This window comes from Symphalangus syndactylus, chromosome 23 (genome assembly GCF_028878055.3).
Source record: "Symphalangus syndactylus isolate Jambi chromosome 23, NHGRI_mSymSyn1-v2.1_pri, whole genome shotgun sequence".
Taxonomy (NCBI): Eukaryota; Metazoa; Chordata; class Mammalia; order Primates; family Hylobatidae; genus Symphalangus; species Symphalangus syndactylus.
The window spans coordinates 20,139,160-20,161,311 of NC_072445.2; the positions used below are offsets into that span (position 1 = coordinate 20,139,160).

General features: G+C 40.1%; 1 protein-coding gene across 4 annotated transcripts in view; it reads right to left on the bottom strand.

Moving 5' to 3' along the window:
- RCAN2 (regulator of calcineurin 2) overlaps positions 1 to 22,152 on the bottom strand; it is a 285,432-nt gene that overhangs the window by 101,252 nt on the left and 162,028 nt on the right. Inside the window, exon 1 of one of the 4 annotated variants that reach the window (XM_055264307.2) lies at positions 7,466 to 9,028. The exons of the other annotated variants lie outside the window; for them this stretch is intronic. Within the exon in view, the coding sequence (XP_055120282.1) occupies positions 7,466 to 7,552 (87 nt within the window). The 5' untranslated portion in view covers positions 7,553 to 9,028. Of the gene's footprint in view, positions 1 to 7,465; positions 9,029 to 22,152 lie in introns of those variants that run through there. 4 annotated transcript variants of the gene reach the window in all.

Consider the following 22,152-nt stretch of genomic DNA (forward strand, 5'->3'; position numbering starts at 1 on the left):
ACTACATAGATGCCTTGGGCTATAATGGGGATTATATGAAGTACCTGTTATATGCCTGTAGTTAGAAGAATTTAGTGATTGGAAACAGTAGTTGGAAGTTTTAAAATTGCCCATCTTGATAACATATAATATTGATCCGTGGAGATGAATATCTCTGGAGCTTACATTTGTCACCATGTGGTGACATGTGGGATGGTTTAATACTCAACTTAGTAAACAGTCCCCTGAGGTTAAATGTTTGGGGTACAGCATGAACACTGCTCACATATTTCTATAGAACTACCAGAGAGAGGGGAAGAAAATCTTACAATTAAATAGCAAAGTACCCTATTGTTGGAGCAAATAAAATATTATTGAAGATGTTGTTTTAGGAAATGAAAGTTAGTACATAGTCCAATCTAACAGAAGCATAGATATGTTAAAGTCATCTTTCTGGAAGCTAAAGGGTCAAGACCTTTTTGAAACATTAAAAAAAAGTATAGTTCAGAGCTGATATATTAGATTCTGGAAAGAATAACTGTTGTAGTACTAGACTCTAAGGATGTGAACACTGCTATGTTATATAACAATAAAAAGGGAAGATAATGATCTTCTTAGTCCCCTTCACTCCCAGGGGAGTTTCCTTTAGCAATTGTTCAAGATTCTATTCAACTCGCTTGCCAAGAATCTTCTTTGGGCCCTTAATCCCTTGATGTAGTTAAGAGCACACAATTACCATTAACTAGTTAGATGTGCCATTGTAGAATAGGTAGAGGATCCAGAAAAAACCTTATATGGAAGGTTAAAAAAAGAGAAATATATAGTAAATATGCATGTTATACATACAATTGCACATGTGTATAATATCCATATATACATATGTATACACACGTATGTTTTACCCAGGTATACTTAACCAAAAGATGAATATGAAATTACATGTATCGAACCTTTTCTAGGGAAGGTCTAACTTGGTAGACATTTTATTCTCAAGAACTTTGACGATTAACTCTCCATTCTAGCTAGAGTGGAAGGGGTATAACTTTGTACCTGCTCAAAATTTCCAGTTGAAATTACCTCTCCATGTGTTTTTAAAATTCTGTTTTTGAATCAGTTTAGCTTTAGCATTGGGAAAGGATACAGACCCTTTTCATAAATACATTTGTCCCTTTACATAAAGAAATTCTAGGCCAGGTATGAGTTGGATAGTTTATGATCTCCTTGGAAAGCTGGGCTATTCACTGCAAAGTTGCAATGCCTATTAAGCCCATTAAGCTTACCAGCTAAACACATAAAGTGATAGTAAGTGTTTCAGGTATCATTTTCTTTCTTACGTGTCAATTCTAAGCTTTATCAGAAAGTACTAAAACAAACTCATATAAATTACTGATAGTTGGACTCAAACAGAATCACTAAGAATGCAAATGGCACTCTCTGAATTTTACATTAAAATCTGTTTCTTTAGGAAAACAATTTTTCATTAAAATTGCTGTTTTGTTTTAATATATCTGACATTTAGGTTAGAGGTAGCAACTGCCAATGTCTGTTACTTCCCAACAGTTAAAAGATTCTTTAAACAGATAAACAAGTTTTTAGTTGATTTCCCCACTTAACAATGTTATTAGTTAAACAGTCTATGTTGTCTTTACCAAATGTGATAGGTGGCTGAGAAATCTGCCTCTGGAACCTTCTCAGGGAGTATCACTTTCATAAAATCATTTCTTCCCTCTCTCTGAAAGATGTTTGCTACTTTCTTCAGAGGCAAGAAAATGTTTAGTATTGTACATTTAAGAATGTTAAGTTCTTAAAGAATTGTTTTAGGGATGATTAATTTTAACTTTCAGTTTCGCATTAATTCATTTATTTCCAAAATGGCCTCAATTCTAGTCCATGTTATTACCGGAGAAATAGCAACATTTGTTTTGCTGGAGGGTTAGAATCTGTTATACACATGCCATCTCTCTTGCCACCTCACACACACACTGCCTTTTGTTCTTCATAAACCAAAGATGGTCTAGAGATGTATGACAAAATATTATTTTTAATATTACAGTCATTGAATAGGGAATGGGCATTTCAGCTGACTTCACGTTTTGGTTACTGAACATTAGTTACCGTGAATACCTCTAGAGGGTTTACCATTTCTGAGGATTAAATCATATACAACTCAAACACTTCTAAGTTACTGAGTGAACACAGTGGGTTTTGAAAATTCTTAAAGAGCTTTAGAGCTCTGCAGAGCCATAGGTCATGGTTGGTTGTGCCCAGATCCTTACCCTAGTGCTTGCAAAAAACTTAAGAAATGGGCATGAAGCTCAACTAGCTTTCTTGATCAACACCCACCTAAGTTTCTCTTCCAAAACAATTCCTGAACAAGTGATACATACTCACTTGTGTCACTTGTTTCTCCTCAAAGCAGAGTACAAAGTGCATCATACCAATTCAGCCTCATTCTTCTCCTCCTACCACTCTCACCATACAAAAAAGTAATTTGAAATGTCCAGTGGTTCGTATGAGAGAGAGATTTCATTGTACTGGTCTGGTACAATGAAATCTAATGGCTGGTCTTTTTCATAACTCACACAACAGCATGAAACAAATAGACTCTGACTCAGTCACGTATACCATTGTGTAAAAAGAAAAATAAAATGCACAAAGCAGTAGGGGATTTTTCTCAGCATGATTATTTTGCATCCAGAAAGGTTAAGAGATTGTCCCAGGTCACATGGATTGGGAGGATGTTGAGAAATTCTCAAAAGCAGAGGAGAGAAAGTAGGATTTATGAATGACCTTAAAAAGGCCTTGGCCTTTCAGAAGAGAAAAAGAGCTGTCCTGTAGCAATCCTAAGATTCCAAGCATATGAAAAATTACTGTGCTGAAAACACATTTCTACTTGTATTTACCCCTGCCCTAAGAGAGCTATTGGGCTTAAAACGTAGCATGAGGGAATTAGGTTAAGTACAATTTTCTGAAAAAGAGTCTCCTTAAAAAAATAAATTATAGCTTGAGACAGTGACCATCTCAATGGGTACCTAAATGAATGAATGATTGAAACAGGTTAAATGGTGCTGGTTGGGGGACTAGGTGGGAGCACATCAGATACGATGGCTAAGATGGCCTCTCTTTCTACCTACCATTCCTCTACGTGGAATGATTTTCTCTCAGCTCTGTACGTGGCTCTCTAACTTTCTTTAGATCTCTGAATGACATTGAAACAATTACATTTAATAAACTGTCACTTCTCCAGAGATGTTTCCAATGGCAATCTTTTCAAAAGTGGCCATTCCTCCCCCATCAATGCTCTATCCCTCACTCTGCTATTTTTCTTCATAGCCCTCATCACTAGCTGAAATTACAATGTATATTTACTTGTTTACTAGTTCATTGTCTGCAGCCCATGTTAGAATATATGCTCCATGAGGGCAGGGACGTCTATCTTATCGAACTCCTAGGCCTAGAGCATTGCCTGGTAGGTAATAAGTGTTCCACACATGTTTTTGAATGAATGAACAAATCTCTCGAGTGCCAAGGGTCTTTGAAGCTTCTGTATTTCTTATAAGATTTGTCATGTTTCCTGCCTGCTCTAATGAGCGGAAGGGAGCTTTGTGAATTCCTGTGTCCTACATGGATGCCCATGGAGACAAGGCTGGATCCCTGGTACATGAATCAGAAGCCCTTCAATCTAGAGAGGAGGAACCCACCCTTTCTTCTGTGCAGGAAGCCACCATTGCAGAGAAGAGGCAGCCCCAGGTTTGGATGCTCCCTGGCAGAGTGGGGGTGCTCTGCAGCTCTGAAAAGGCCCCCTACAGTGGCCAGCAGTAAAGAAGAGCATTTGCTGTTGGCTCAGAATCAGGTGAAGGAACTGCAGGTGCGGAGAACTGACGTGTTGAGTGAGCCTCAACATTTCTGATAGCTCAGAGATATTGTTTTTAAAACTGCACACATCACGTCTTAGCTGGGGAGATAAGGATCCAAGTTCTTAAGCAGAGCTTACTCTAGACAGTCCTTGGCTGACCTCACCTGTGCCTACTTGTGCCTAAAAGAGACAAGACACTGGCTTTGTATGATTCCCTATGCCTGGGCTCCATTCAGACCAGCTAGGTAAAAGTCCTGGGGGTGGGGCCTGGGCACATTAATATTTTTAAAAGCTCTCCAGGGGATACCAATGTGCAATCAGGTTTAAGAACGACTGGATTAAAGTGAAATATAAATTTCATTACCAATCTCTTGGATCTCTTTAATTTTCCCAAGGGTTTGGCTCTTTGTGGAGTGGAAAGACTATTTTCAGAAATATGAGAATTCTGGAGAAAATCAACCCTGCACATTCACACACACAGAAATTCTGCAGTTCCCTCTAGCATTTTCTATTGAGGGCTCTCAACTTCTAGATCTTTCTGAGAACTCTCACATTGCAGAACAGACGGCTAAGTTCACAACACCACCAATGGAATTTCCAGAGAAAGCCAAATATGGCAGAATTCCATTTGTCTGATTTCTTCCTCTTTTTACTACTATTGCTTGAGCAGCTTTGATGAAATTTAGGAAACTGGAGTCAGAAGGGCCCCTAATGCAATCAGCTGAGAGCCACCATGGAGGATGAGGCTTTCCATGTCACTATGGGAAACTGGATTTGTGGATGCTTCTAACCATTTCAAATAAACTCCTGTCCTTATGAAGGAGGCCTGCTGGTTGCATCCCCCTAGTATGGCTGCTTGCCCGTGGGGGCTACATGTAGAAAGTGGGGATGCCTATTAAACAAACAAGCCTGAGATTAAGCAAGATGGATATAAGCAGGTGAGACAGACCCTTTCCATGTGCCTCCCTTTTCTCTGACAGTAAACCTTAAAGACTTTGAAGAAGGAACTCTTGGCTTCACCAGTTATTAGTAATGAATGAAGAAGACAGATACCTTTGGGGAAGCTTTGTTTGGTGCCTAGAATTTTACATTTGAACCTTTCTTTGTAATAAGAGTAATGGTCAGTTTTGAACAAGGAGCACAGGTTTTCTTAACACATAACATTTGGCCCACCTTAATTTGTTCATTTTCCCCCTTTTTAATAAGCACAAAGTAGATCTTTGCTTTTTAATAATGTTACTGCTTTACATTAGATGATTAAATACCAAAAATGGAGAGCCATGTTTTCTAGATGGCTAGAGTGTTTGTGTGTATTGGGAGTGGGGTGGGAGGGAAAACATTTTCTGTGTGCTAGACTGTCATTGTAAACTCAGCTGGATTTAGGACACTCCGATAAACTGGTAAAAGTAACCTATCACTTTCAGAGAGTCCCTACAAAGATGACAGTGACGATGATGGTGATAGCTAACATTTATTGAGCGCTAAATACGAGTCAGGCACTGTGTTAATTATTCTACATGTATAATTCTCTTGTCTCTAAGCTAATAAGGTAGAAATTACTACTATTCTCACATTATATGAGAAGACTAAGGCACAGAAAGATTAGGTAAACTTTCTAAAAAAAAAAAAAAAAAAAGCCCACCATGATTCAGAGCTATTGGCAGTAAAGACATGTAGCACATATTTCTGGTAAGAGTCTTCCTCAAAAAAACCTCATAAATTTATGAAGAACAGCATCAGCTGTTCACCGTCTAGCCCTGACTCACCTCCTTTCCCGTTTGCCTCTAATCTCTCATAGAGAATCTACTGCAGTCAAAAGAATTGACTCACTAGACTGCAAAATGCTGTGCCTTCTCTCTTTCTGTATAAAGTCTACCCATCTTTAAGTATCATTTTTCCATAAAAGCACCCCAACCACTCACATACAACCAGCTGTAACAACTCTGTATCCTCTTAATTCCACAAAATATTCTTTGTCTTTAAGAAACCTTGGGCAATTGGTTATTTTTATATCTATATCATAGATACATATGCCATACAAGCATATTTTAAACTTTTTCCTATATAAGCACAATGCCTGGCATGTTGCAGATCTCCAATAAATATTTTCTCACTATCTTTTCTGAAACCAAAAAAGTTTAGAATATCTTATGACATTCTCAGGGCAAGTGTGTAAACAACAGATAACTGTTGAGGACAGAAGGGAGCTGTGAAGTTTTATTCTCCATAGATGGAATTATCTTCCAGTGGTTACTGGAAGATGTCCCTCTACCTGGTTACCCACACTGGACTTGACACTGGCTTTAAACTGGAGGGGTCTGATGACTGCTCTCCCTTCTCAAGTGCTATGGAAGTACGGCTGGCAGGATCATGGGTCTCTGCATGCATATTTCCATTCTCAATGCAATCACAGACAGTGCCAAACCTTTGTATCCTTATTTTCTGAACATTCATATGACAGGCGGTGGACATTTCCATGGAACTGGCACAAAAATTGGTAAATACAGGGCTACATGTTTAAAATATGCAAGAACAAGAAGCCAGATTATCAAATCTATTTCAAAAGATTGTTAAAGCTGCAATCTTGAATGACATAGCCATGTGTTATGCCAAGAACACAAAAATCCCCACCTGTAAAGCACCAGGGTGTCACCTGCACACCCAACAATAAAGAATTCAGGGTTTTTCTTTAAGTTAAGACTAAAGCAAGGATGGTAAATGATTATGCAATGTAATTCCCCTTTTATTCCTCCCACCACACAATGAACAACTGACCTTCTGTGTGTGTGTATGTGTGTGTGAACTATTTAAATAAGAAGCTTCAGCTAGTTCTTCTATTAAATATGAGAGAAAAAATAAACATTTCCATTTTACAAGTCTGGAATCTTTTTCATAATATAAAGCCAAATGAAAAATAAAAGAGAATGAGTATCACCGGAGGACGATTACCTATGACAAGTCAACAACTGCTGCCGGCAATCAGTGAGGACCAGCATGTATAATACTAAGCCTTTAGATGCGAAATATTTATGCCTAAACTTTATGAACAACTGCTCAAGGAAAATGACTTTCTTTCTTTGCCTGACAAAGAAAATTTAGGCAGCTGCTCTCCAACTTTGATTTCCAGAAAGCTGGGGACTGAAACTGCCATCTGTAGAACAGCTATTGTTTAATTTGAAGACCACATCACAGGATATTTAAGTGACATGCCAGAAAGGGTTACTGCCCCACTGTCAGGCTGGCCTGGATGCTGGGTTTATTATGTGTGCTTTCTTCATGTAATCATTGATTCAAAATCCCTCTTGACATTGAGGGCTGGAAAATTCTCCTTATTGACAAAGATACAATATGAGAATATGAAAATATGTCTACTCAGAAAGGACTGACTGGGGATCACCTAATAAAAAAGACAAGAAGAAACAATGGCAGACCTTGTCATATTTAAAAATAATATGCTGGTCCCTCTTCCAACTTATTCTACTTAATGTAGCCATGCATTCGCCACATGCATTTCTAGCGCAGACTATGAGCTGAAAACTATTAACCAAAGTCTTATTTCCTCAGCTAAAAAGGCTCTGCCAAGCAGCGTCAGTAACAGCAACAATGAAAAATAAGATTGCAGGTGCATACCTTAACCTCCTGATTGGTAAAGACCTCGACATCCACCACACAGGCAACCAGAGTGGAAACATCACAGTCCATGCTAGGGGCTGGCATTCCCCCTTCTGAATTTTTAATAAAGAGTTAGACAACCTCAGAGTTGGGAGTGAAGGGAAGAGCCTCCAGATGGATATTGCTGTGGCCAGGCCCCGGTGCTGCCTTGCTCTGGGGACGGCTGGAGGCTCGGGCTCCTGGAGCCCGCTCCCACTGCACGCAGCCCTCCGCGTCTGAGGCAGCACAGCAGAGTAACGAACGGCCCGGCTCGCTCATGGCAATGACATCACCACAAAGACTGACACAAGCTGAAGCTATTTTTTTTTCTCCAAGCCTTTTATCTCTAGGCAGTGCAGTGGAGCAAATTGAACATGATTATGTGCTAAATCTGAACTCAGACTAAATCAATTCAGGCAGCGTTAGCTAGGAACTGAGTCAGAGCTGTTGTTGCAGCCGAGTGCTTATGTTTGCAAAAAGCAGGAGGGTGGGGGGAATCTGACACCAGAGTTTCTTCTTTGAGTGGGGGAGGTGTAATTCTGCAGATGAGCCTCCTGAGGTTAAGGTTTGACAATTTTCTGCCTTCGAGATGAGCAGGAAGTTGAGGCATTTTGCAAATTGCTTGGCTTCTGTTAATTGCTCTGTGCCACTCGGAGCAGCCACACATGTTCTGGGCATCCTAATGCATCCCGGGCATGGGCTGAATAGAAATCCGTTCTTGGAGTGACTAAAGAGCTGGTCGTCTGTCATTTAGGGAGCATGGTAAGAGGAGATAATTAGAGGTTTGTGGAAATTCTATTTGAAGACCATAAGCGCAGACCAGTAACGCTAAAAGCACCCTCCCAAGCTCGGGATTTCAGGCTGTCTCCAAGGTCATTCAAACCAAAAGCAGTTCATGGAAAGGAGTTACAGCAAATGTTTCACACGGGGACAGATGGCAGGTTCTAATGGGCAAACTCACTGATGTGGCTCAGAGCTTGTCAGATCCTCGGGGCTTGACTTCACCTGAGACTTTGAACACATCCCTTTGCTTTCTCAGGCTCTTTTCCTGATTATAAATCCCTGAAGGGCAAGGCCACAGATAATTTACCTTTATATCTTCAGCCTTTCACAGACTGCCTGGCACAAGAAGATGATACTTGTTTAATAAATCAATCATATAGGAATAGCCTCCTTTCACAGGAGTGACCAAAGGAAAAATTTCCAATTGTTTTTTATTTTATCATTAGTTATACAAGTCCCAATAGAACTAACATTGTAGCAGCATCTATCATTAAGAGTTCAGTTGGATCTTCAGTGGCCACTGGAACATCCTGATTTATAACAGATTGGTACTTTTCTAACATATGACTGGACAAAAGCCTCCCAATTTTACACGCAGATGAGAAAGGTGACATTTCAGACTGAGAGTAGAAGCTTTCTCATTTGTCCTCATTAGTCTACACTTCAGTCCAAAGTTCCCCTTCAACAAGGCATTTTCTATGCTAAAGGTAATCAGGCCACACATACAGATATTTAGACTGATGAAACTGTGTGTGTGTGTCTTCGTGCATTTGTTCAAGTGGCATTTATTTCGCTGTCCAGGACACTGTGGGAAATATTAAGTCATATATGCATATAATCCAACTAATATCGAGTACTGACTATGCAAAGCTCTGCATCTGATACTCTCAAGGATAAAATGATGAAAAAGCAAATGTCACTATCATCAATGGGCTTAAAATCCAGGGGAGGAGATAAGACATGTAGACCAACATTTCACAAGGCAGGGATGGTGATGGCTGAAGAGGTACAGGAAGTGTTCAGTGGGAGCACTGGAGAAAGAGCAATGAATGCTAAATGCTGGATCCCATGTTAGGATGGCAGGTGAGCATCAAAGAGGGGGAGGAAATTTCTGCTCTGACCTTGAAACACGGGAAAGACAGCGGCAGACAGAGAAGAAGTGAGGGGTGCCCTTCAGCTAGGTAGAAACAGACTAGAAATGTCCAAAGGAAAGAATAAGGCATTTGGATGCAAAACTCGCTCAGGGTTAAATCTGGCTGGGGCCTGATGTATACAGTAAGGCAGCCAGAGCCAGATGATGCAAAACCTGGCCAACATGAAGTACCTGGCAGCTTTTGAAAAGGTAAATAGGGGAGCTACCTGTACAAATGTAGCTAAAATGTAAAGAAATACAAAGGTGAATATGATTTTGAACATCACTGGCATCTGTTCAAGAGGCAAAACAAAGAAATGAATATTTTTTCATATGCCATGGCATATCCTAAAATTTATTTTTTACATTTCACAGCATACTGGTAAATGTTTAATGATCAGCTCTCTGAAAAGAAACATTTCAATTTTTAGCATTCATCAATTTCTATGTTGTAAATATGCTCATCATGGCTGATTTCAAGCAGTCAGTGTGAAGTCAAACTGAATACAAAGTTGGGAAGGCATGCATGTAATCTGCTCACACGGGCTGTTCCAGCACATCACCGTTTCATACTCATGAAAACGTTATGCCATATCAGTGACAGTTCATCCATAAAGGCAAAGTCCACGTGTGCCCAGAGCCCATCAAGAAACAACAGCAAAGTAGAAGCAACACATTCTAATCATTGCTCTGTTTACATAAGGGGCTGTACGAATTATTTCACACTTTATGTTTAGGAAAGAGCTATAAAAGATGAACGTTGCTGTGACATGCCCTGGCCAGAGGACATTATCCAGGAAGCAAAGCTCTACCTGAAGTTGTAAAATAGGCAGTTTTTTTTTCTGATGTATCCTCAGCTTTCCCTTTCTAATTTGATTCTGCCCTGCAGACTCCTCCCTGCTATCCAAGCACCCACTAACTTTAAGTTTTCCTCTTTTTAAAATATCTTTTCAAGGACAGCTGTCAACTCATCTGTATAAGCATTAAAGGACTGATAACTCATAGTATTATCCCTCCCAGAGGAATCCATATTTTAATAGGAGACAGAGTCTTAAGTTGGGTAAATAGTGTTTTAGGGCAGAGTTCTAGGCATCAAGAGCAGATGATTTGTGGGGCAAAGGAACTTTCCAGTAACTCTGAACTAAAATTAGTGGGTTTTAAACCCCCAATTTATTGGGTTTTTAATAGTCAATTGTCTATACAAATATGGTCATTTTCCTATTGGCTAGAGAGCCCAGGGGGCTCACCTGTTATAATAGTGTCCTGTTTCTCTAGAGTTTTTTTTTTTTTTTTTTTTTTTTTTTTTAGATACAGTCTCATTCTGTCGCCAGGCTGGAGTGCAGTGGCACGATCTCAGCTCACGGCAACCACCACCTCCTGGGTTCAAATGATTCTCCTGCCTCAGCCTCCTGACTAGCTGGGACTGCAGGCACAGGCCACCATGCTCAGCTAATTTTTGTATTTTTAGAAGAGACAGGGTTTCACCATGTTGGCCAGAATGGTCTCGATTTCTTGACCTCATGATCTGCCCACCTTGGCCTCCCAAAGTGCTGGGATTACAGGCTTGAACCACTGCGCCTGGCCAATAATGTGTTTTTTTTATAGCTAGGGGCTGACTTGCAGCCTTGGAGGTGTCTAGAATGTAGATGTACTTTGGCCAATGGCTAGATGTAAACACTAGATTCGGATTATCCTCCCACTTCATCTCATATCATTCTCACCTTTCTTCACTCTTCTTGTTCCAGCCCCATTGGCCTTATTGGTGTTCCAGAAAGAAAAGAAAAGAAAAGAAAGAAAATGTGTTCAAGAAAGAAAAGAAAGAAAGAGAAAGAAAGAGAAAGAAAGAAAGAAAGAAAGAAAGAAAGAAAGAAAGAAAGAAAGAAAGAAATTCCAAGCTCATTCCCATCTCAGCCCTTTGCACTTGCTATTCCCTCTCTCCGAAAATATTCAGATCTCTTCATGGCTTGCTCCTTCTTATCATCTCTCTCAGATCACATCTCTTTGGAAAAGTATTCCCCAATCAGCTAAAATTAAAAAATGTGTGCACATGTATACACACATAGAGTCAATCACTGTCCTGGCATCTTCATTTTAACTTTCTTCACAGCACTTTTCACTACGTGAAATTATTCTGCTCATTTATTTATGTGTCCACTGCTTGTCCTCACAACTAGAATTTAATCTCCATAAAAGCAGAGATTTTTGCCTATTCTGTTCCCTGCTGTATTCCCAGGGGCTAGAAGGATGCCTGACACTTAGGAGGTACTCTAATAAACATCTGAAGGATGAATGGATAAATACACAAATGAATCTAAAAAGGCAAGTAGAGAGACTCAAACCAATAGAGGTGCCTCCTAGATCTAGGAGTTGCAGGGAGGTTTTTGCAGGAGGGCTGCAAGGGCATGGCGAGTTCGGTGATAACCTCTCATCTCTGAGAGCTGAGTCCTGGCACAGCTCTGTTCAGGAGTGTCCTTTCCATTTGAAGTGGCCAGAAAACCTTGGGATTCATCCAAACCACTGCTCTTGCAATGACTGATCACGCTGAGGAAAGGATACATTATGCACAGACCCCTTGGACAGAGACCATTGCCCTCCCTTCAGTCCAGGCAATTCTCTAAAAGGATGGACAGCTGAGCTGATACACTCACCTCCACCTCAGCAGGAGGAGATGCACACCTTCCAATCCCAGAGGAAGCTGTGGTAGCAGCAGCCAAGCCTGTTTGGCTAATCAGCATAGAAGTTCCCATTACAGCTATGGGTTGTCAAAGGCTCTGCTCCTTCTGTATGCCCTTCTGGATCATCTGTTTTTTAAATGTTTATTATGGAGAATTTCAAATATATTCAGCAGAAGAGAGAAAGTAATAATGAGCCTTCATGTATCCACCACCCAGGTGCAAAAATAATTAACAAGGGGCCAATCTTGCTTCCTCTCTGCTAGTCACTCTCAGAGTGTGGTCCCCAGACCAACAGCATCAACATCACTTATGAGCTTATTAGAAAGGCAGATTCTTGGGCCCCACCCAAGACTGAATCAGACACTCTGGAGGGAAGACCAGTATCTGTAGTTTAATAAGACCTCCAGGTGATTCTGATGCAAGCTCAAGCCTGAAAACCACAGCTCCATGTCTTCACCCACTTCCATATTCACTCCAGATTATTTTGCAGCAGGTGCCTGGCATCATATAATTTCGTTTATAAATATTTCAGTATATATCTCTAAAAGACAAAGGATTCCTCTTTTGAAATCACAATACGTACCATCACACAATTCAAAAAGCAAGAATAATTCTTTATATCACCAAACGTCCTGCCAGGGTTCAAATTTCTCCAGCTGTACTATGATGTCCTCTCACTTCCCATCCTTTCTCCCCCTCTCCTTGATCGCATCCTGGTGTTCCTTCTCTTCCTTCTTTCCTCTTTAATAGTTTGCTTATTTAAATTGGGATCCAAACTACTGTGTCTCTCATGTTTCTTTTAATCTATAGAGTTCTCCTCCATTTCTTTTTTTAATTCCTTGCAGTTTGTTGGTGGTGATGAAGCCATGTTATTTGTCTTTTAGAATTTACATATAGTGGAAATTTAGAAACTCGACACAGTGTAATTTAACAGAGTTTTCTGTTGCCTGTAGGTTCTGTTGTTTAGATCCAGAGGCTTAAGGGATTCAGGTTTGGCAAGACTCCTTCCTAGATGGTGCTATGTGTACTTCTATCAGTGGGTACATAGAGTCTGGCTGTCTCTCTTTTGTGGTATTAGTGCCTTCATGCTCAATGTCTAGGTGCGTTCATTTATTAGGATTTGCACAATGATGACATTCCTCCTTCATTTATTCATGGAACACTTCCATTAAGGAGAACTACTTCTCATCTACTATTTAGTTAAGGCAAAAATAAATATTTGCTTCTTTTCCTTTATTAATTAAACATTTTTTATGAGATATGGGGGGTCTTGCTATGTTGCCCAGGCTGGTCTCCAATTCCTGGCCTCAAGTGATCCTCCTGCCTCAGCCTCCAGAGTCACTGGGATTACAGGCTTGAGACACTGCACTCAGCTTAACTAGTTTTTTTTTTTTTTCATGATTTACTTCCCTATTATCCTGCAAAGATCACTGAGGGTTTTTTCATTTTTGTTTTTAAAGTATCATTAGGAATTCATGGATTAAACATATGTGATGGTTAAACATATTAAACACATAAAACTACAATCCATTGTGGTTTAATCTTATTAATGCTCAAATTGCCCATCTTTAGCTAGTGGGAGTTTAATCAGGTTGGCTTCTGAGTCCTTTGACAAATCGTCAAAGGGCACTTACCTTCTGGCATGACAAGATGTTCCAGACTCATCTTGTTCATTTCCTGCCTTAGATAAGGAGTCAGGCATTTCTCCAAGGAGCCCCAGTTCCACTTAGTAAATATTTCAACATATTTTAAGATACCAATCTAGAAGCTTAGAGGAGCTCTTTGTACTGGGTTGGGTATTGTTTATAAGACTTTTCAGTGAACAGAGCTAGAAAATACGTAAATATTTTAAAGATAACATATGCCATGAGTTCAGATTGATCATTCCATTTCAGATCCAGGGCTACAGAGATTCTGCTGAAACACATAAGTCTTACATTTGTATCCCTTTCTTTCACACCAGATATATTCGTTCTTATCAGCAACATAATTAGCTAGTTGCCTTATCCCACACTATAGGCACGACAGCCTTGGAATCACAATATTAATGCAACCAGAAGGAGTTTAAGATTTTTTTCTAGTTATTTTTGTCCTTAGCGTATATCCCATAAAGCATATACAAATTATGTATTACTGTCATTTAGAATAGCACATCTATTCCACCAACTAGAGACTAAGTTAGGTTCATCTGTTTTTGATGCCTAATGATTGTTTTTCTCTTTAATTTTGTGTTATAATTATATAAAATATTTCCATGGCTCAAAAATCAAAAGTACAGATCTACGAAGAAATCCAGCTTCTATCCCTGCGATCACAGTATTCTTTCTTTCCCTCTCATACATCCTTATTGTTTAGCCTCTCTCATTTTAAAAAATCTTAACAAGTATATGTGTATATTGTTTTCCCATCCTTTATCCCATAAATGACAGCACACTGCTCACTTTTTTCTGTCTTGGTCTTAATCACCGTAAAATGTGACGCTGGAGATCACACCATAGTAATATGTAGAAATAGTCCTTTTCCTTTTTACAGCTGTATAGTATTCAACTATTTGGATTTACCAACGTTTCTGCAATAAGTCCCCATTTGGGTTGTTTCCAGCCTTTTGCTATTAAATAATGCAGCAATGGATAGACTTTGAATTTTCATATTTTGTTACTGTATCTTTGGGACAGATTTTAGAGTGGAAACACTGGGTTAAAAGGCAAATGCCTATGTAATTTTGCTAGCTCTTGGCCAAATTTTCCTCCACAGGAATTGTACTATTTTTCTTCCCCACCAGCAATTTACGAGAAAGTTTGTTTCTCCACAGTATGTGTTTCAGAATGCATTGGACATTTTCCCATCTGGTGGGTAAGATGTGGTTATCTCAGTGCAGCTTTGATTTGCATTTCTCTTTCTATAGGCGCACATATTTCTACAAGTGAACTCAGGCAGCATTGTCTGAATCAATGCCTTCCAATCTTTTCTCCAGCTAATTCAGATTCTGTTACTGACACTAGCAATCAAAATATCCCAAACACACACTAGAGACCTCAATGAGTTTTCTAGTTTATATTTCTCTTATTATGAGCAAGGTGTTAAGGTTTGTTCCTATGGTAAAGAGTCACCTGTGTTTCTTCCATTATGATACCTCACTTGAGTCTGTCCATCACATGCAAAAACACATTCTCACCTCAGGGCCTTTGCGCTTGGCCATCCCTCTGTCTAGAACACTATTCCCATCATTGTGGCAGGGTTCATCCTTCCACAGCATTCATGTCTCTGCTTAAATGTCCCTCCTCAAAAGGCCTGTCCTAATCAGCCTATCTACATAGCACTCCTTTCACTATCTCTGCAGCCTGCATTATTTTTCTTCCAAGCACTTACCACTAATGGATACTGTATATTTATTTGCATAGTTGTTATCTCCGTCCCTCCATGGAAAGCCAGCTCCTTGAGAAGCAGGCTCCTCTACCTTGCCCACAGCTATATCTCCAAGTGCCCCCAAACAACAAGGCCTGCCATGCAGTGAGAGCTCAGTGAGTGTGTTGGATGAATGAATACATGAATGAATGAATGGAATTCTTTTGCTTGGAAAGCCAGCGGAGAACAGGTACTGTCACACAGACAAGAAATAAATCTACAACCTAGGTCCCTACAAAGGAGAGTGAACCTGAGAAGGGAGGCTGAGGTAAATGAAGACGACTCGGGTCGCTGGACAATGGGGATGGTGGGGTGGAGAGGTCCATGAGAAGTCAGAGGGGCACTGAAAAAGGAAGAGGGGCACAAAATGCAATCCGCATTCTCCCCATTGGGTAGAAGGTCCATGCTAAGTGGCAGCTGCAGTGCCCTCAGGCAGTCTCAGGGACAGTGCTCATTCCACCACTGCCCAGTCAGCACCTTACTGCTGCTGAGGCCCCACAGATACCTTACAGCTAATCCCTGAGTAGCACTCCTAAGAAGCCACTGTCATTTCTTCTTTGCCGTACCTTCCTCCCTGGGTCCAAGAGTTTTATCCCTGCCTTAATTCATTCTTTAGGAAGACATATTTTCCCCTTTCCATCCTCAATATCAGAACCAAGTGCATTCATTCTGGGCAGTACCATGCTTAAGAAGCTGACACACTCGAAAAATTACAGGGATGAAAATAAAGAGGGTGTTTGCTCAGCATTCCTGTCTTCTGTGCATTGCATTCTCTGGAAACTTCTCCTTCTCCTCCCATATTGGATGTGTCTGAAGGAGGCCCTTACCAGGCTGGTCAGACTTCTCATGAGGATTTTCCAAACCTAAACTGGGTCAAGAGCACCAATCCCCTGTGATGTCAGAAGCTTGGGACTGTTGCTGCTGTGTTTTTCACTTGTGCCTTTGAATTAAGACAAATTAGAAACAGAAAGAAAAAGTGGAGAAAGGAAATCAAATTCTGGAAGCATCGGAGTCCTCATTTTCAGTCACTTTGGAGGCCCAGTGATGCCCTGTCCTGCCATGAGTCTCATTATTCAACTCTTCCTTTGGTTATTTTAATATACTAGCATTATCCCAACCAATGCCTCTCTTTTTCCTCAACCCAATTCAGGTATTGTTTCTGTCACTAACAACTAAAAAAGTCCTGTCCAATACACACACAAGGACAAACCGAGATTAAATAACAAAGGACAATAAAGTGGGAGTCAATCATTGGGAACTAGATATTCAGGTTTTCAAATGATTCCATGGAAAGGGTGCTCCTCCTTCTCCCAAGCAGTCTTGAGGTGAGGGGGCAGGCATCATCTTAAACCTCCCTCTTGAGGTCCCAACAGGAGTCCCAGCATGGATTTCTACAAAGACAACCTTGGTAGAGATCTTTTTATCTCCACTCCCTTTATCTTATTAATCTCCCTTTCAGGATATAGTGCTATCTAACTAGTTTTTGGGCCACCTGCTTAGAAAATCTGCATTTTGGTGTGATACCTACAACTGTTTAGAATGTCATATTTATTAACTTATGGTATCTCAGCTGAAATTTGGAATTTATCATCCTATCAGACTATCATTTCCTTACAGCTAACTTTGTGAAGGAACTCTGTAAACATTCACAGGCATTAACGTATTTAAACTTCACCATAGGCCCCATTTAGAGATGACGTAATTTGCCCAAGGACAACTAGCTGGACAGTGGGTGAGCTAAATTATATCCAAATGGCTTGTCTTCAAAGTGTGAACTCTTAACTTCTCAACATTTCTGCTATACAAACTTCTACATTCTGGAGGAGGGATGATGAACACATCTGCACTTTGGAAAGAATTAAAATGGTGATGTGAAGACACGGTTGGAAAGCAGCAAAAGTAGGAGGGAAAGAAATTGGCATCTTGAAGTAACTTTAGAAGAACAGAAATCAACTTGGCTGAATTTCTTGGTTGAAATCTGTAAGTAGCAATGAGCACTGCTGGAGACACTGTAGAAATATAAGAGAACTCAGTGACTAGACTAGATGGGGTGGTTTTCAGAGACAGCAAGGCAAGTGCTAAGGGGTCAAGGTTTCAAAGTCTTATCTCTAAGGGGAAGATGGTGCCAAGGACAAGGGAAAGTTCCTTAAAGAGATGAAAGGTCTCATCCACTGAAAAAGACCAAGAAAGGCTTCAAGGAAAAAAGAAGGGCATGTGATGTGGATGCTGGATAGAGCTAAGGTGAATCGAAGCCTTGTGGGCAAGGATAGGGATGTGTTTAAAAACTAGTGAACAGCTTATTTAATTGGAATGGAAAGCCTGAGCAGGGCATGATGGGTTATAATAAGATTGGAAAAGAGGGTCATGGCTGCATAGCTGAGGACTTTGAGTGCCAGGGTTAAGAGTGGGCATATTGCATCCAGTAAGGTATGTGGATCTATCAAAAGTTCATGAAAAGAGTGGTGCAAGAGGTTAAATTGAAATGGGGAAGGATGGTAAATGTTGGTGACTCCAAAACTCTTGCCAGAGGCAATAGGGGTTGGATTATGGAGATGCAATAGTAATATAAGAAAGGGAATGGATATGGGAAACGCCATGGAGGTAAAGTGTTTAGAGTTTAACAATTAATAGGCTGTCAAGGTAATGATCTGGGGATGGGAAATAAAGTGAGGAGAAAAACATATTGGAAGTACCAAAAAAAAAAAAAAAAGAAAAGAAAGCACAGGGAGAAGTGTTCAAAGGATATTCTAAGGTTTTCAGTCTGGGTAGATCACGGTAACTGTAACTGAAACAGCTTAGTTAAACAGATGACAAGAGTACATTTGTGACATACATACATGACAATGAGATACACATACACATTTACTCATTTCAATCTGTAGCTAATATCATTCATCTCCATGTTAACAAAAAAGCAAAAAAAATTAAAAAAAGAAGAAGAAGAAGGATGAAAAATGAGATTACTTCTTACAATGGTAAGAGATACTCATTTTTATTGGCACTAATTAAGGAAGAATATTATTGCAGTACTGTTACAGTTCTGAGTAGTCAAAACTCTAGAAGCAGATTCCTTTTCACTGCTTTTCTTCTCATGCTAAAACCTACAGCATGAGAAAAGCAACACAGAAATCTGTGAATTGTGGTCCTTCTATGCAGCTATTTTTACTCTTTCAAAAATGCCTAGACTTTAGTTTGAGGTGTAAACATGTGAAAGTATTTGGTGAGCTTTACTCTTTATTTGAATTTAAAGGATTTTAAAGTGCAGAAAGACTTCTAGAAAAGCAAATGTACCATATTTGGACCTGAACATCTAATCTTCTCACCAAACCTGATCCTCTTTCCATATTTCCTGTTTTAACTGTGACACCACCTTCGACCCCACTCACCTTGCATCGTAACTTTAGTCATCTTTGATTTATTCCATTGGCAATCCACAGCTTGATTTGGGTTCAGGGCTGGTTAAGCCAGAGGCTCAGTGAAGTTATCACAAGGTCCTGTCTCTCTAGCTCTGTCTTCTGAAGGTCAGCGTCATTCTAAAGCTGATTCCCAGGACAGCTGCCAGTAGTGCCCTCTGCCTTAATTTTATTCCACCACAGGGACATTTGGGTCACCTGTTCACCTCTGAACATGACTGTGGCTGGGCTAGGGCATGTGCTGATTTAACATTCTGGTGAAAAAGCCAACTTAGACTCACCCCTAGAGTGAGGAGTGCTATCAGTTTTCCCTGAAGTGTTGGCTGCATGGGAATGGAAGGATATGCAAGTAAAAATCTAGATTAGGAGTAGAGGGATGCTGGGCAGGTACCCACCAGTGTCATCATTGCTTCAATTACTATACTTGACAGAGCACGTGGATGCAAATGATAGGAAATATCTTTGGCTAAGTAGCAGAAAAGTAATATATAGAGGATGAGCAGGTGGCTCTTACAGAGTTAACAAGAATCTTGAGAAACAGCCTCAGAAACTAGGTAGAAACCAAGAAGGTCTAAGATGCAGAAGACCACAGCCAAAATGATACAGAAACCAGTGCAGCTAGGATACCACCACTGGAACCCTCCCAATGCTGTCCTCATCACTGCTCCTCTGCTGCTATAAGTAATCACTAACTGTCCCTGTGACTTTGTGTCACACCCTCTAGAGTCAAAAGTTCGGGTGTGGTGTCTCATTGGTCAAGCCCGAGTCACGCACACCAACCCCAACTGCTAGGAAGCCTGGCTAGGGTAATCTTAATCTTCATGGCCTCTTTCTGGCATGTAATAACCCCACCATAGGCAATGCGGAGTGAATTTCCCCAGTATAGAAAGTGCCTTAGAATGCTGGGCAACTCAAAAATAATAAAGTTCTGTTATCAGCCTCCTACTCAGCCTGCTTCCCTGCTGATCCCACCTTCTTATTCAGTACCACCAAATTTGGCTTTGTGTGAACTAGTTCTGTGAATTATACCACTCCCCTGGTTCAAATACCTTCACTGCTTTTCCATTGCTGTTAGGCCAGGCATGGTGACTCATGCTTATAATCCCAGCACTTTGGGAGGCCAAGGTGGGTGGATCACTTGAGGCCAGGAGTTTGAGGCCAGTCTGGCCAACGTGGTGAAGCCCAGTCTCTAATAAACATACAAAAAAAATAGCCGGGTATGGTGATGCATGCCTGTAATACCAGTTACTCAGGAAGCTGAGGCAGGAGAATTGCTTGAACCCAGGAGGTGGAGGTTGCAGTGAGCCCAGCTCGTGCCACTAGACTCCAGCCTGGGTGACAAAGCGAGACCCTGTCTCAAAAAAAAAAAAAAAAAAAAAAAAGAATTAAAGGGGGTTTCTTCATATGATGATATCAACCCACTATCAGTCCATCCATCCACCACCCACCCATCTAATGACTACTTATTGAATATACTATGTTCCCAGTATCAACCTAGGCACAGGCCATAGAAAGAGACAAGTCATTATTCCTTTAAAGAGATCTTGGTAGAAAGAAATGAAAAATTATAATATAATATGATGTAGTATTATGTAATATACTATAAATTATATTGACATAAATGATATGAATACAAAATGCAATAGGAGCATAAGAGAAGTATTTAAGTTTGGTGCAGGAAGGAGAGTTAGAGAAGATTTCTCTAAGGAAGCCACATTTTGCTGAATTTTGAGAGGTAAGTGGTTTTTTAGTTTTCTAAATGGGCAGACAAGCAGAGAGTGACTTTTATATATAAACGGGGGCATAGAATGAGGTGTCAAAGTGTGAGAAACTATGAGTAGCCCAATATTGTTGGGCTGCCCAACGTGGAGTTAGGGATTGGGGTGGGAAGCTATGGGGAAGCAGCTAGACTATTAGACAGTGGCTTGACATGAAGAACTTTGTGAGTTATGGGTAGGATTTTAAATTTTCTTCCTAATAGAAGAGAGAACCAGTAAAAGCTATGACAGTAGCCTCTTGACTATCCCTGCATTCAATTTCACCCTTTTTAAATCCATTCTGCAAATAATATGTGGCCAAGGGATCTTTGTACTAAGTAAATATGATCATATTATTGTCCGTGAAAGCAGAATGCAAAGTTGGAACCAGGGCCTGCATATATACAAAGGAGGAAAATGTTAGAATCCAACAGGAAAATAGGTTTCTGAGACTATACTGGGAATTTGTTAGGCTACCTTAGTGGAAAGCCATTCTCCTCCACTAAAATAATGTATATTACTTTCACATACATAGTGTACATGAATCCATTACAGCTGTTGCCCCACTGGATGGTATAAATAATTTATTTATCTTTGTATCCTCAGCACTTAGCACATTGCCTGCCATAAAGCAACTAATCGAGAGAATGTCCAATAAATGAATGAAATAATGCATGAGTGAATGATAAGATAAGCTAATCCCATCTTTGCTTCCTTTCACGGACAAATTATTTCTGAGATCTTCTACCCTAGTTGCAGCTCCACTTGCTACTACTACTACCAAAACAGTCTTTGGTGTCTGCCACGAGGTCTCCTACTCCACTATCCAACTCCTTAATTCCTCAAGCTTTGAGAATTTTAGAGATTTATACTGGAATTTAGAGACTTAGCCATGAAGTCTTAGATGTATTTATGCATATAAAGAGAGATGACTGAAAATCCACCCAAGGTTTGTGCTCCCCCTGTATAGTACAGAGTTGTTTCTGAAAAGTTGTTTCCCAATCAGGGCCCAGCTCTGGTGTGATCCTGTGACTGAGTTCTGGCCAATGGAGTGGGAGCAGAAAACAATTCATGCTACTTTCAGCCATAAGAACTTCCTTTAGAACCTTCATTTCTCTTCTTCAAGCTGACCTTGGGAGTCAAGTGTTGAAGATGGCAGAGCCTCTATCATTCTAAATCTTTGAAGGACTCCATGGAGCACACTCCTATTTCCTTCAACTCCCTCTTCTATCACATTGTGATGCGGTATTACAGGAGTGGGAAATAAGTCTCTCTTCTGGTAAGCCCTTGAAATTTTAGAGTGTATATGGTAAAATAGAAATCATTATCTTAACTAATACAGCAGATGTATGTACATGTGTGTGTTGAAGTATATTGCTGTAAATGCAAAATCTAATTTTATACAGAATCAAAAGCCAAATGGGGATAGAAACAGAAGCAAGAGGATTTAATGCTTGAATGAATCCTTGCAGGAAAAGCTTTCTTTTAAAGTTAATTTGAA